At 48.3% G+C, this 15,789-nt stretch overlaps 1 protein-coding gene across 1 annotated transcript in view; it reads right to left on the bottom strand.

Moving 5' to 3' along the window:
- FAM178B (family with sequence similarity 178 member B) overlaps nt 1-15,789 on the bottom strand; it is a 141,592-nt gene that overhangs the window by 15,424 nt on the left and 110,379 nt on the right. The window contains exon 14 of the mRNA XM_007535724.2: nt 7,552-7,677. Coding sequence (XP_007535786.2) covers nt 7,552-7,677 — 126 coding nt within the window. The remainder of the gene's footprint in view (nt 1-7,551; nt 7,678-15,789) is intronic.

The following is a 15,789-nucleotide window of genomic DNA, read 5'->3' as shown; positions in this document are numbered from 1 at the left end:
AGGCCAGAGAAATAGTTCAGTCTTGTCATGTGCATGACTCAAGTTCAAGCCCCAGCACCATGTAGGAGGTACTATGGTGCTGAAGGCAGGTCTGGTGCTGTGGTGTCTCTCCCTCTTTGTACATGTTTTTCTCTCTCACTCTATCTGCATGAAACAGTAGACTGGGAGCAACTAAAAAAAGTATCAGTAGAGCTGAGGGTTTTTTGTTCCTGATGGAGCTATTGTAGGAGGGTTATCTCAGCATCTGAGCCATTTCTATGCCTGGTGGCAGCAGTTACTGAGAGTCTAGGGGCAAACCCTCATTGGAGAGCAGCCATCCAGTTTACCCTTGCTTTCTGGAATCCTGCTGGCCATGAGGGATGAGAGGTGAGGGGAGAAGACCAGGCTGAGGCTCGGTGCTACTGGTTCTTCCGGTTCATTCAGCGAGGTCTAGAGACCCTTACCCTATGGGGATCTGAAGCAGAAATCCAGTTGTGCTGGCTGTTCAGTAAGAGACAAGAGTCTCTGTGTCTGTGTGTGATAGTCCATGTCTGGGTATGCAGGTGCCTGTGGGAGTCCCGAACCAGCCGGGCACTGGCATGGGCATTTTCCATGGGCCAAAGACACCACACAGAACAGTGGTTCCCCCAAAAGTCATTTCTTCAAAAGCAATGGCTTCCTCCTTTCTCTTTCTTATCTTTCTCACTCACTGAATTATTGCCTGGCCTGTCAGTGTGGGCAAACTCGGGGAGCACTGCCTTCCTTATGCTGTCATCAGATACCAGAGCTCAAAGTTGTTGCCCATGACTGATGACCAGGGAGATGCCACAGAACAGTTAAGGTTGCTGGGCATTTGGGGGTCGTGTCTCCTTCTTCGTCAGCTGCCCAGAGTTCTGGCCTGGCCCTTGTTCCCTATCCTCAGGTCAAACTTCTACAGTGATAAGAGGGGTGGATATTATGTTGTTACGTGCCCTGGGCCTGACTATCACTATGTGCCTGACACTGTGATTGGTTTAGGGGTGAGCATATGACCCAAGTCAAGCCAATGAGACTTTACTCTGAAACCCTGGCTAGTGTAGGGTGCTGTGGGAAGGATCTAAATCTGCAATCTCTCACAGCTAGTGGCTGCAAGCCTGCCCGAGAATGAACCAAGGGCCAGAGCCAAGTTGCAGAGAGCAACTTTGAGGTCTCACAACACTGCTTACTCATGAGTGTCCCGGGGCCTTTCAGAATGTGTGTCTGTGTTCCTCTCACTATAGTCCTGGCACAGATAGGAGAGAAGGGACAGTAAAGTGGAAAGCAGAAGAATAGATGAGGGGGGCCGGGTGATAGCACATTGGGTTAAGTGCACATAGTGCGAAGCACAAGGACTGGTGCAAGAATCCCGGTTCCAGCCCCCAGCTCCCAACTGCAGGGAGGGTGGCTTCACAAGCCATAAGCAGGTCTTCAGATGTCTATCTTTCTCTCTCTTTCTGTCTTCCCCTCCTCTCTCAATTTCTCTCTGTCCTATCCAACAAGAGCAACAACAAAAATGGAAAAAATGGCCACCAGGAGCAGTGGATTCATAATGCAGGCACTGAGCCCCAGCAATAACCTTAGAGGCAAAAAACAAACAAGAAAACAAAAAAACAGATGAGAAGGTCGTCATCTGCCTAACCTCTTTCTTCTAGATGGGATGGCAAGTGAGGGGGCTCTGGGTCCTGCCTGGTTCCCTCAGGTAGGAGGTTACGGGGGTAGCCTGAGTGCTTAGCACTTGAATGCACTGCTCCTCCACTCCCACTCTGGGCTGGCTCGGCAAGTGGCTGGGATGGGATGCCCAGCAGATGAGGAAGGGAGCCTCAGGCAGGCTGTACCAGCTCAGGGAAGACCTTCCCACAGGAGCCATGGGGGTGCAGGTGGAATAGACTCTCAACTCTCACACCAAGCTTTGCTCATACACTTGCAAAGAGGCCAGGATTCCGGGAACCCAAGCCAAGTTGACTTGGACCTGGGCACTGAGTGGCCGTTAGATGCCCAGACGTCCCATCCTGAAGAGGCTCAGCAGCCATTTAGGTGGATGTGACATGTGGACACTACACCCATCCCCTTGGAGTCGGCTTCCTTGCTTCTTCTTTGAGGTTGATTTAAAAAGATGTGTGATATTCCTAGCTTTGGAGGAAGTAAGGAGACAGACTAGCCAGGGGAGAAACTCAGAAGTCCTGATTACGTATTTTCCATTGCCCCAAAAACAGTCCATTTCCTTCTAGTGCTCCTCGACTTAGCCTGTCTCCAGTCCTGTGGAACACAGCTCCCCCAAAGTGCAAGATGAGGGGCAGGAAAGAAAGATGAGGTGGCAGAGAGTTGGAGAGGGAGAGCTCCAGGTGCCACCTGTCTTGGGTGACATGTAGACAGTGCAAGAGTGTGGGGCTGGCTGGAGGGTCCATGTCTACTCCCCAAACCACACCCCATTCACTTATGTCAGCTCTTGGCAGGGTCACCTGTCACAGCAATAGGCTAGTTGCAGTTGTAGCAGCAAGAGCAAAAGTGGCCGAACTTGTTCAACAACTCTATTAACACAGCTACCAAGACAGACAGGAGATGCACCCCTTATACACACACACACACACACACACACACACACACACACACACACACACACACACACACACACGAAAGAGAGAGAGAGAGAGAGAGAGAGACCCACATCCTTTGTAGAAAATGTGCAGAAGGGTCAGGGAAATACCTCAGCATTAGAGCACAAGATTTGCATATCTGAGGCTCTAGAGGCTCCAGGGTCAATCTCTGGCACTGCCATGATAAGTGTCTGGTCTCTCTTGCTCATAAAAATAAACAAATAAATTTTCAATAAAAGGAGATGTACGGAAACCCCAGGAGTGGGCTCAGCACAGTCTGGGCAGCAGAGTATTCCCCAAACAGTCCAGAGCATAAAAGTGACTCTTCCCATGGCTCGGGAGGTGACTCAGTGGATAAGGTTTTGGACTCTCATGCATGAAGGAATTCAGTCCCTGGAATTGCATGTTCCAGAGAGATGTTCTGGTTCTCTATTTACCCCCCTCTCTCAATAATAAATACATAAAATCTTTAAAAAACAAAAACAAAAGACTGACTCCTTCCACATGGCCTTTTCTAAAGCATGCCTGACGAGGAAGCTAACTAGTTAGTTGCTTGTGGTTGGTGGGGCTCATCTGGCTAATGTGGCCACCTCCAGCTGGTCCCTGGGGTCAAGAACCATCAGATGCAGGACCCCCTCAGGTTGCTTGTCCCAGGAGAACAGACTATGAAGAAGACATGCCTAGGAAGCAGACAAGGAGACAGGAACTTGACTCTTCAACTCAGCATCAATTCTAGGACTTCTTTTTATAGTTTTGTTTACTCTCCACACAGTGAGATAGAAACTACCTCAAAGTTCTCAGATTTAACCACACTGGGGAAAGACTTCCATCCCATTACAATGATTTTGCCTCTGTATATCTTCCAAATCTTTAGGATACAAACATAACTAAAAACAAAACAAGCAAACAAATAAACAAAAACTGTTTCACTATAACATCCACAGAGTAAAGAGTCCAGGGCAAAGCAAGAACAACAGCAAGGGATGGTAAATAGAGACATAACATTCAACATCAGATTTAGCAAGACCCAAAACAGCAATAGTCTCAATATAAGTGAATGGGCTGATACTAGACTGAACAGAAGACAGCTAGTCAGTTTATGCAAGTGAGCTAAAAAGAAACAAACAAACCTCAGGAAACCCCTTGTTCTGGGTTGGAAGGCTGAGCTGGTTGCTTTGAGGAGGTTGGAAAATTGATTCCAGTTATGCAACTGGATTTTTGTCTGCACAGCAGTGGAAAGGCCGGTCTCACAAAGAGATGCCTGGGAGCATGGTGGGTTCAAAGGAAAAGCTGAATGCCAAGTCCTTCAATACTGGGGATCAATGGAACATCCTCCCCCACCTCAATGCTGAGCGGGACACCTGAATATCCAGGGATTACCCCAGGCTCCTGAACATCACTCCAAACTAATCTTTCTCCCTCCTGGGAGCCCCTCACTTCAACCAGGCAAGCTCAGGGCCATCAAGAAACACCACAAGGCAGAGTAACTTTTTTTTTAAATCCAAAAGCACTTTAAAGTTTTTTAAATTTGATAGGACAGAGAGAAATTAAGAAAGATAGGGGAGATAGGGAGAAAAAAATAAAGACGACTGCAACACTGCTTCATCACCTGTGAAGTCCTCTCTTGTATGTAGGTGGGGACTGGGGACTTAAACCCAGGTCCTTGAGAACTGGAATGTTTGAGTTCAACCCAGTGTGTTACTATCTGGTCCCCAAAAAGCACTTTTATTTAGTTATTTTGTTATCACTAGGGCTTTATCAGTCCAGGGCAACTGTTTCAGGGAGGGGGGGAGAGAGGGAGAGAACAGAGACAGATAGCATAGCACTGTAATTTCCCCCAGTGTCATTGTGTGGTGTGCTAGGGGCTCCAGCCTGGGTCTTGTGCATGGCAAAGCAGGCACCAACCAAGGCGAGCTATCTCACTGAACCAAAGGATTTTAAAATACTAAACAAGAGTTTCCTAGTCATGTCATCATTAAGTAGCAGAATTCTTTTTTTTTTTTCTTTTCTTTTCTTCTAACCAAAGTACTGCTCAGTTATGATAATGGTTATGGTTATGGTAGTGCTGGGGTTTGAACCTGAACCTCAGGCATGAAAGTCTTTTTGCATAACCTTTATGCTATTCTTTCAACTCAGCAGGAATTTTATATTCCTTAGAAGCTCTGCTGCAGTTTGCTAGGACACTTGGTGACTTTGACCCAGCTTGGGACACTGGCCTCCCCTCCAACCTCCAGCCCCTGCTCTGCCCCCACATAGCTCCTTAGCAGGAATACTTTGCTTCTTTTGTTCTACATGGTGGTTAGCTTTCCCAGGCAGGAATGCCACTAGCTTATAATTATAACAATGTGTTGTAATTGGTTCTTTCATAAGCAGGTATTGCTTCTGAAGTCGAGGGCCTCCAACAGCAGAAGCCCAGGCTATAAACCCCCGCGGCCTTAATGAAACAAGAGCATTAAGGGGGGGCCCACATGCAGAGGCTGGTCGGAGGGTGGGAGATTTCCAGAAAAGGGGTGGGGGTGGGGTGGGGACAGAAGCAAGCATGCTCAGAAGCATTGGATAGAAGAAGAGGAGTTAAGAGAGTGAGAGATTAAAATGGAATTAATTCATTCGTCTCTCATTCATTCATCTGGTGCAAAACCTGCTTGTGATACTTGGTGATAACAGCTGTGGTCACAGTCTAAGAAGCTCTGCTTCTTAGAGACAGTCTGAGGAGATGCAAAAAAAAAAAAAGGTCAACTATGAAGTCATGGGATTGGTGAGAAGTCAACACCAGAGATATGGGTGGAGGGAGGAAGGGGGATGAGTGGTGGTGGCACAGACTGGACAGGAAGGGGACAGAAGGCTGGGAAGTTCCTGAAGAGGGAGGAGATTGGGCCAAGAGCTAAAGAAAAGAGAGGAGGTGGGGAGACCAGGGGGAGCAGAGGCTGGTAAAAGTGTTTATCTTCAGAGCTGGAGGAGGGCTGCAGGAAATCTCCCAGACAGAAGTGTGCAGGGCCTGGGGGATAGGACCCAGCACAAGTCAGCCTCCTAGGGTTGGGGAGCTGGGAAAAGGGAGCATCCATTTCTTCCAGGCTGGGTCACCTGGGGCCAAACTCCCTCTGGTCTTGGTTTTCCCACCTTGAGGAGAAAGGCGAAGACTCTGAGCCCTGGGGATGAAAGGCTCAGTCAGCCCAGACCACCACTCCTGTAAAACAGGGTGGATGACGCCACTGCTCTTTTTGGCTGCTGAGTGAGTGGCCTGATCATCTTTGAAGATGAAACATATTCAGGCCTAATGAGGAGTCAGTTGGGCTATGGAAGCCCAGTCAGTCACCTGCCCCACCTGCCTCAGGACAGTAGAAGCCAGGGGGTACAGCACACCTCCCATTTCTATGCAGGCCACTGGTGTGGTGTCCCACAGCTCCTGCTTGGCCTCCTTCCCTAGAGCAAGGACCTTTCCTTCCTCCTATCTTGCTTACCTCACTCCTGGGCCAGAACCAACCCCGACACCAGCACACCCTACATTTTGAGGATAACTTGCTGAAACACATAAACCTGATCATGTTCCCTGGCCAAATGGGTCATTTCCATCCAATCTGGCAGCTGGTCAGGAGCATGGTTCACTTATATGGTAAGAAGTACTCATATGAAGAATACTCTCAGCTGGCTTCCTTCCCTTTTCTTCTCAAGCTGTCACATAACATCTGCTAGCAGATGGGATCTAAAAGTTTGTTGAGCCAAATAGAAGTTTCTGGCCTAGTGTTAACGACACTCCTGCTAGGTGAGGTTATAGGAGGGGCTGCTGAAGCACAGCTAAGCTTCTTTTTCTTTTTCAATTCTCTGCCTTTCTCTCTCTCTTTTCCCCTTTCCCTTGCCTAGGTGTGAAAGCTGATCACGGTGCCCTACTCAGACTGACCACCCCCAACCTGGCCTCACCTCTTCTTATCCCTTTCCCCAACTAGTTGGCAAAGTAGAAGGGGCATGTTAACAGCTCACGGTCTCCTTCCTGGAAGGCAGAGGTCTCGTAAGTACACCAAGATTAGACACAATGGAAAGATAACCTTCTCTAAGTGTTCCAGAAGAAGAGTAGACAGCTTGGAGATTATCATATCTTTTTAATGGTTCATTTGTGTTCATTAAGTCATTAATTGTATTTATCTGATTTGCAGAATGATGCCCAAAGGTTGGACTTCTGGAGTGTCAGCATCTCACCTCTGAGTGAGCTTCTGGAATGACTGACTACCTTCTCCAATTAGAGAGATGCCTATCAGTGCTCTCCATCCTCGAGTCCCTAGGCATAAGGGAGTTCCCCAAGATGCCCCCTTCCATAGGCCTAGGGAGCTGGGTTTGTAACTCCTAATCTGAATTCCCTATACTTCTTCATTGATCTTCATTTACCCCAGGTGCCGCAGGTCTCAACATTTTATTTTTATTTTTTATTAGAATATGTTTGTTGCACCATTGCTCTCTCTCTCTCTCTTGGTCTCAACACTTTAAACCCCACACTCTGCAGTCTTTGGGGTACCTCATTATCCTTCTAGTTCCTGCCAAATCATGGCTCTCAGGAAAGCCAGACTGACTAATCTGGAAGAGCTGGAGGCCACGGTGGCTAACAGGAGGGAGCTTCCAGCTCTGTGCTCAGAACCCTCTGCCTCTCACATCTGGACACCCCCACACTTCCCTATTGGTTTCCTTACCACTTTTCTGGACCCTGCCCCAGCACTCCTGAATCTTCCTTAAACCAACTGGAAGACACATCTCTGGATAAGAAAGTGATGCCAGGCTACTTGGGAAGCCATGAAGCCTGCTAGCAGAGCCTGACAGATGATGACACAGTGGCCCCAAGAGTGTCCACCAAGGGTCTGGGAAAGGGCAGGCTACTATATGGAGATGTGGAGCACCCCACAAGGTCCAGTCTGCTATCCAGCTGTTATGGTGGGGACCTCTGGCTTGTGGAGGTGAGTAGAGGTTGGGGGCTCACCTTTCGGTCGAGTTCGGCATTAGCCTTTGGTTGTTGCTCCTGACAAGGTTGCAGGACCTCAGAGGCCAGGTATTGCCTTAGGGATGCTGGCCTCATGAGGCAGAGCAGGCGGCTGAGGGAGGACAGCTGCAGAGAAGAGAGTCTATCACTCATGGTGCTGGCAGTGAGTACTCAGGACACTTTGGGGGCTGACTTTTGATGTGGACACTTCAGCTGGTGGGGATGGGTCAGCCTGGGCTCTGGAGGTAAGACTGCCAGCTTCTGAGACCTGGAGTCACTTCTCACTTATGAGCTGGGTAGACTCTAGGAGAATAAGTGTAAAATGCAAAATGTTTCCATCTATAAAATGGGACCCTACTCCCCTCCAACCTTGAAGAGGAGGGGCACAGTCACCCAGTGAGCCCGCCCTTGAAGATACTAACCAGGAGGGTCTGGAGAGAATGCTTGGTGGGTAAGGTGTGTGCCTTGCCTTGCTCATGACCCAAGTTCAAGTCCTGGCACCAAATGGTAGTACCATGGTTGGGATTGGGGAAAGCTCTGGTCTGTGGCCTCTTTCTCTCTCTCTCTGAATGAAAAAATGGCCTGAGAACAGTGAAATCATTTATGTGTAAGGCCCTAGCTCTGCAAAAATTAAATAAAATAGAAAGATGTTAACTAGGAAGACATCTGTAATCTGGAGGGTTAAGTCACCTCTCCAAAATAAACAGACACTCATATTGGGCATTACGCCAGCTCCCCTGCATTGCTTGATGCTGTGGTCTATTTACATAATCATTGTTTTGCCTGAGACCTGCCCTGCCTGCAGGGTATTGGTTAATCCCATTGGTTAGAACCTTCACAACAGCTGCTATGGAAACTTTCTACCTTCGTGCTCTTTTCTCCACCCCCTCTCCTAGCCATTCCTTTTCCCACTTGCCACTTCCGGTTAAAGAGATACATAAAGGTGTAGTCTCTGACGAATAAAGGCATTGCAACGTGTTCCTGCTCTGCCACAAGTTCCTGGTCTCTCTCCTGCATCCGCTGAGTAAGCAGCAGCTCAGGCTGGCTCTGGTTGAGTTCTCTCCGACCCAGAGAGCATGTGCCTGGGAAGAAACTCCCGAGACGCTAGCCCAGCACACTCAGGTTTAGAAGAACTAAGAAAGGGAGGTTCTACTCTGCCACTGGGCAAGACTCTTCAACGCTGAGCTGCGGGCAAATCTCCATGGGTTCTTCCCCCTTCATTTAATTTGTTACCCATGAAAGAAGAGAGGCAGGAGTTGGGCGGTAGCGCAGAGGGTTAAGTGCTCCTGGCATGAAGCACAAGGACCGGCATAAGGATCCCGGTTCGAGCTCCCAGCTCCCCACCTGCAGGGGGGTCGCTTCACAGGCGATGAAGCAGGTCTGCAGGTGTCTGTCTTTCTCTCTGTCTCTTTGTCTTCCCCTCCTCTCTCCATTTCTCTCTGTCCTATCTAACAACAATTATATCAATAACAACAATAATAACTACAACAATAATAAAAAAAACAAGAACAACAAAAGGGAAAATAAATATAAGAAAATTTTTAAAAAAAGAAAGAAAGAAGAGAGGCTGTGCACTACTGCTAACCCCGGGATGCATTGGGTCGACCTTCCCGTGGTGCACCCCGTGAGTACCCATTCATTGGGGAAACTGACGATCCTTCCCAGCCGACTGAATCCACATGGATCCCAGTCACTTTCAAAGCCAGCAACAAGCAGACACCAGGCTCAACCTGACGCTGTTGACTGGCTACGGAAGAAGGGCAAACGCTAGAAGAAGAAGAACTGCTAACCCCCGCCCTGCACTGTGAACTGCCGCTGCAGTCATCATCATTCTGCCTGCTCTGTTTCAATATCTTTGCCACCAACCCCACCCTCACACTTTCTTTTCAAAGAGTCATTTCCCCCCATCAGAATTATTGCTGGGGCTTGATGCCTACACTCTGACTCCCAGCAGTCATTCCCACCCCAACCCCCCTTTTTTTTTCTGACAGAGACAAAGATAAGTACAGAAGGAGAAAGAGAGAAAGAGAGGGGCTGGTTGGTGGTGCACCTGATTGAACACATGTTACAATATGCAAGGACCCCTGGGTTCAAGCCCCCAGTCCCCACTTGCATGGGGAATGTTTTGCAAGTAGTGAAGCAGTGCTACAGGTGTCTATTTCCTTCTTCCTCCTTGATTTCTGGCTGCAACTATCCAATAAATAAAGATAATTTTAAAAAAGAAAGAAAGAGAAAGAGACACACACTGTTTCACTGCTTGTAGGACCATAAGCTTGAATCCAGATCCTTGTACATGGTAATGTGTGTGCTCTACTGGGTGTGCCTGGCCCCCCACTCAGAGGATCTTAAAGTAAATTTAATCACATTATTTTACCCATAAAGAGTGAAACAGAGACAGAAACTGAAAGGGGAAGGAGAGAGAAAGAGACTCCCAAAGCCCTGCTTCACCACTTATGAAGCTTTTCTGCTTCAGTTAGGGACTAGGGGTTTGAACTTGGGTCCTTGTGCACTGTAACATGTGCACTATACTGGGTATGCCATCACCAAGCTGCCATCACAAAGACCAGAGTTCAACCCCATAAAAAGCTTCTAATGGACTGGGTGGTAGTGGGCTCAATTGAGTGCACACTTTACCATGCACAGGGACCTGGTTTGGCATCCCTGCTCCCCACCTGCAGGGGGGATGCTTCACAAGCAGCAGAAGTAGGCTGTAGGTATCCCTCTGTCTTTCTCCCTCTCTGTATCCCTTCCCACTCTCAATTTCTTTCTGTTCTATCAAATAAAAAAGAAAGAAAAGGAGGAAAGAGCCACCAGGAGCAATAGACTTGTAGTACCAACACTGAGCCCCAGTGATAACCCTGGTGGCAATTAAAAAAAAAAGAAAGGGTCAGGTGGTAGCGCCGTGGGTTAAGCGCACATGGCTTAAACCTAGGTCCTTGTGCATTGTAACGTGCACTCAACCAGGCGCACCACCACCCAGCCCCTTAACATATCATTCTCTTGTCAAAAAAACAAAAACAGAAACAAAAACAAAAACAAAAACCAAGAACCCCTTCTGTGCCTTTACACCTTTGTTCAGCTTTCTCTGGTTATCTCATGAATGTCCTTAGATGGTTGTTTTGGTTGCATGAAGTTTCCCCACCAGGTGCACATGTTACATTTGGCTGATATGCCACATAATCTGTAAGCCACCCCCCTCCACCCTCCAACAGCCTACTCTTTTGAGCACCCCCTACTCCTCAGGACTTACTTAAGTCCAAGTGTCTATAGCCAGCCACTCTTCTAGTCTAGGCCCTGCACTTGAGCTCCAGCAGAAATTGCCAGCTGTCCTGGAGCTAACTTTCTTCCCCTGGCCCCTTGGGGGTTACATGCGACCCTGGGGAGGAGGCAATGAAGAATGAAGGAGCAGAGCCAGAGAAGTTAACAGACACACCATGTCTTTAGATGTAGCAGGTGCAGGGTGGCCAAAAGGGCTAGGGCTTGAAATCCCCGCCTTGCCTGTCACACCTGGCTTCCACCTCCTGACTCACCGCAGACACCTGCTCAGCACCTCAGCAGGCCCAGGGCTCAGACGACTCACAAGAGCAGCTGGGCTGCCAGCTAGGAGTTAGGCCTGGGGCCTCGGCTCCTGGAAAGGGGCCAGGGCTTCTTGGTCTCCTGTCTGATCCTTTTAGAAGAGAAGAGACCAGGAGAGACACACACATGGATGGTTCTGGTCAACAAAGAGAGGCACCATCTGGAGCATCACCAAAACCATAGCTATACTGCCTTGCTTAGGCCTTGCAAGTTTAGGAAGAGTTTCCAAAACAACCCTGCTTGCTTGAGGCTCACAGCTGTGCAAGCATAGGGCCAGGCCCTGCGGCCCACACCCCCAGAAGCAGCTCTCAGGCAGGCAGCCTCGCCCCAGCTGGGACCCCCCTTGCTACTGGAGCCTTGGGTGGGGCTGGGCAGAGGAGCACAATAGCAGCTCCCCAGCTCCCTTGTTTTTCCTCTCGCTCCATGAACACAGCTTCTCTGGGCTGGCTCGGAGCAGCAGGCTGCTGCTCCTGCAATCTGTGGTGCCTTCTGATGGCTTCTTTTCTTTTGCTTCCAGCTTGTGCAGCTCCAGCCAGCCTCTCTCTGGCAGACACACCCCTCTACTGGCAAGGGATTTGCTTGGGTTGCCTGTGTCCCAGCGGGACCTGGGCCTGGCCAGATCATCTCTCCATCTACCCTACCCTGGGAGTGGTGCAAACACTCAACCAAGTATAGACACCTCCAGGCAAGAAACAAATCATCATCCACAAGACAGTCCTCATCATTTTGTCTAGCAAGAGCTGCAGAGGCTCTTTGTTGCTTGCCCAGTGGAGAAGACCAGGATCTTAATTGTCTTCAGGATTTCACTGTGGTCTCTAGAGTCTTTGCTTGATTGGCTCTTCTGACCAGACACTGCACAACTATCCCCTCTCCTGCTCTCAGGCCCTGCTGCCTGTCTCTTCTGTAACCCACAGCACCCTCACTTACTACTTTCATACTGTACACCACTGTCACGTCCATGGTGTTTATCATGTTCTAGTATGCTGTGCAATTTACTTGTTAAGTATCCTTATTCTTATTATTCACCACTCCCCCTTATTAGCATCTAAATGCTACCAGGGCAGTTATGTTCATGGCAGGGTCTCTAGTGCCCTGAACAGCACCTGGCATATGTGCTTACAAGTGAATGAATGAACAGAAGTCAGGACTACTTCTGACCTTTCCCTAGTAGATACAAACTCTTATTCACCTTGACTTTGACCATCTGAAGTTTGTGCTTTCAAAACTCCAAAATGAAAAACATGGCTTGGTGGAAGAGGTTTGCTGTGTTGCAAGAGGGGGCCTAGGATAAGAATCGAACTCCCAGTTTCTCTCCAAACCTGTTCTACCTGTGTTTTGCTTACTCAGGGAAAGGATTTGTGCATCTTGCTAGCAGCATAGGTCTTGCGACTCTCCTCATTTTTTGTCTTCTTATTTCCCATACCCACTGGCTAGGATACTCCTATAATCTGACCACTTCTCACCACCTATACTGCTATCTCCCTAGAACAGACCATTTCTTTTTTTTTTTTTTAAAGACTTTCTTTTTTTTATTGTTGTAGTTATTATTGTTGTTGTTATTGATATTGTCATTGTTGGATAGGACAGAGAGAAATGGAGAGAGGAAGGGAAGACAGAGAGGGGGGAGAGAAAGATAGACTCCTTCAGACTTGCTTCACTGATTGTGAAGCGACTCCCCTGCAGGTGGGGAGCTGGGGTCTTGAACCAGGATCCTTACGCTGGTCCTTTTGCTTTGCGCCACTTGCACTTAACCCGCTGCGCTACCGCCCGACTTCCTGACCAGACCATTTTTTACCTGGATTGTTGCAATGGCCTCCTCCCTCCCCACCTTCAACAGTCTATTCTCAATATGGTAGCTAAAGCCATTAATATATCCCCACACACACCCACATACAAATCAGATTTGACTTTGCCTTATATGAAAACCTTTTTTTGGGGGGGGTCTCTACTTTGGGATGAAAGTTATTACTCCACCAGCCCCAGAAGAGTCTGGTGGTAAAGTCTCCATTTATCTGGCTAACCTCAGCTCCTATTACTTCACCTCCAGTCTTCCACATCTCTGCACTGACCTCTGCTTCTCCTCTAATCTGTCTTCATCTGCTCAAAGGCCTTTGCACTGGTTTCTTCCTCTAAGATAATATTCCCCAGGAAACACACCTGATGCCAACAGGTCTGTACTCAAATGTTTCTTCTCTGTTCATCCTTATAAATTAGTCCCACCCCTCACCCCCAACATTGCTCTTTTCCCCCTGGCTTTATTTTTCCTAAATTTTGTCATCATTTGACATACAAATACCTACTTCCTTCTAGGTACCTATTTTTATCTCCACCCTGATCTGTGAGTTTCATAAGGAGGGATCATGTTTTATTCAGGGCTGTATCTCCCCCTCCTCCTCCTCCTTCTTCCTTTTTTTAAATTGCTACCAGGGTTATTGCTGGGGGCTCAGTGCTTGCACTAGAAATATACCACTTCTGGCAGCCATTTTTTCTTTCTTTCTTTCTTTCCTTCTTTCTATTTTTATTAGATAATGCAGATAGAGATTGAGAGGGAGGGTGAGGGTTACACAAAGAGACTCTTATGCCCGAGGCTCTGAGGTTCCAGGTTCAATTCCCAGCACCATATAAACCAGAGCTGCACAATGCCCTAGTGAGAGAGAGAGAGAGAGAGAGAGAGAGAGAGAGAGAGAGGAGAGAGAGAGAGAGAGAGAGAGAAATTGAGAGGGATAAATAACAAGGGCAACAAAAGGGAAAATTGGCCTCCAGGATCAGTGGGTTCATAGTGCAGGCACTGAGCCCCTGTGATAATCCTGGAGGCAAAAAAAAATTGAGAGGGAAGGAGGAGATGAGGGGGGGGTCAGGTGGTGGCGTACCTAGTTGAGCACACATGTTACAATGCATAAAGACCCAGTAAAGACCCAGGTTCAAGCCCCCGGTCCTCACCTGCAGGGGGAAACTTCATGAGTGGTGAAGCAGGGCTACAGGTATCTCTCTGTCTCTCTCCTTCTTTCTCTCCCCTTCCTCTCAATATCTGGTTGTCTCTATCCAATAAATAAATAAATAAATAAATATAATAAAAAAATTTAAAAAAAAAACAAAGAGGGAGAGAGAAAGAGAGATACCTGCAGACCCACCTCACTACTTGTGAAGCATCCTCCCTGCAGACAGGGAGCAGGGAGCTTCAACCTGGGTCCTTGTAAGTGGTCATGTGTGCGCTTAACCAGGTGGGCGTACCACAGCCAGGCCCCTCAGGGCTGTATCTTGTCTGGAACATCAACTCTCTCAGGCTATAACTCTGCTGTTTCTGAGAACTCTGCTGTTTCTGAGATATTCACAATAATCACAGGATCGACAGGAAGCACTCTGACCCCAAGACTCTCCTGGAAAACACAAGCCTTGGGATTGCTGCATCCTGACCACCTACAGACATCCTGTCCCTCAAATAGAGTTCTCAGCACTTGTTCCTACTCACAAGACCTCGGCCTGAAGCTTGAGAACAGAGTCAAGCAATCCAGTCACCAGGAACTCTCTCCTTGCCAGCAGTGCCCTGTAAACCCTCTGCCCAAGCACTTGCTTAAGATCCTCTCCTCCTCCACAAGTCAAATCTCAACCCTGTACTTCCTCCACTGTGAATCAAGGTGACAAGGTTTAGTGAGCACTGACTCGTGGGTGAAGGAACAAGGAAGGAATGGCCCTGTCATCCCGGGCTGAAGCTCTGGAGATGGGAGAGCACCTTCAGCATGAAGCAGGAGGTGTGACAAAGGCCGCCACCACAGTGAGCATGGAGCCAGGGGACTGGAGAAGCAGCAACAGTATCATTTATTTTTACAGATAGGCAAAGCAAGGCAGGTGTGGTTAGCAAAGTTCTCAGGGTCACACAGCGGGAATCAAGATTCAAACCCAAGGCCCTGAGCCCAGACACTGGAGGCTCTGGGTTTGAATCTTGATTCCCGCTGTGTGACCCTGAGAACTTTGCTAACCACACTTGCCTTGCTTTGCCTATCTGTAAAAATAAATGATAATAATTGTCTTAACAGGGAAGGAGTTATGTGAGGACAGATACTGGGACTTAGAAATTGAGAGGGATAGGGAGTCAGGCAGTAGTGCAGTGGGTTAAGCACACGTGGTGCGAAGAGCAAGGACCGGAGTAAGGATCCCGGTTCGAGCCCCCAGCTCCCTACATGCAGGGGAGTTGCTTCACAGGAGGTGAAGAAGGTCTGTAGGTGTCTATCTTTCTCTCCCTCTCTCTGCCTTCCCCTCCTATCTCCATTTCTCTCTGTCCTATCCAACAACAACAACATCAATAATAAATACAACAATAAAAAATAACAAGGGCAACAAAAGGGAAAAAAAAATTGAGAGGAATAAACACCAAGGGCAACAAAAGGGAAAACTGGCCTCCAGGAGCAGTGGATTCATAGTGCAGGCAATGAGCCCCTGTGATAACCCTGGAGGCAAAAAAAGAAAAAAAAGAGAGAGAGAGAGCAGGAAGGAGTGCTTGCTGTAAGCTGCGAGCTCTGACTATTTTGATTGCAGAAAGCAGCTGGCAGGCCTTTGAGGAAGGCCAACAAGAACTGCCAGTTGACTCTGTCAAGGAGAAGTTGGGAAAGGGGGCATGTGGGCTTGCTGGGGGCTGTTGTGGGCTGATGTGGCTCTTTGAAGGTG

This window comes from Erinaceus europaeus, chromosome 3 (genome assembly GCF_950295315.1).
Source record: "Erinaceus europaeus chromosome 3, mEriEur2.1, whole genome shotgun sequence".
Taxonomy (NCBI): Eukaryota; Metazoa; Chordata; class Mammalia; order Eulipotyphla; family Erinaceidae; genus Erinaceus; species Erinaceus europaeus.
Note: the sequence above shows the minus strand (reverse complement) of the source record. Positions and strands in the feature narration are given on the sequence as shown.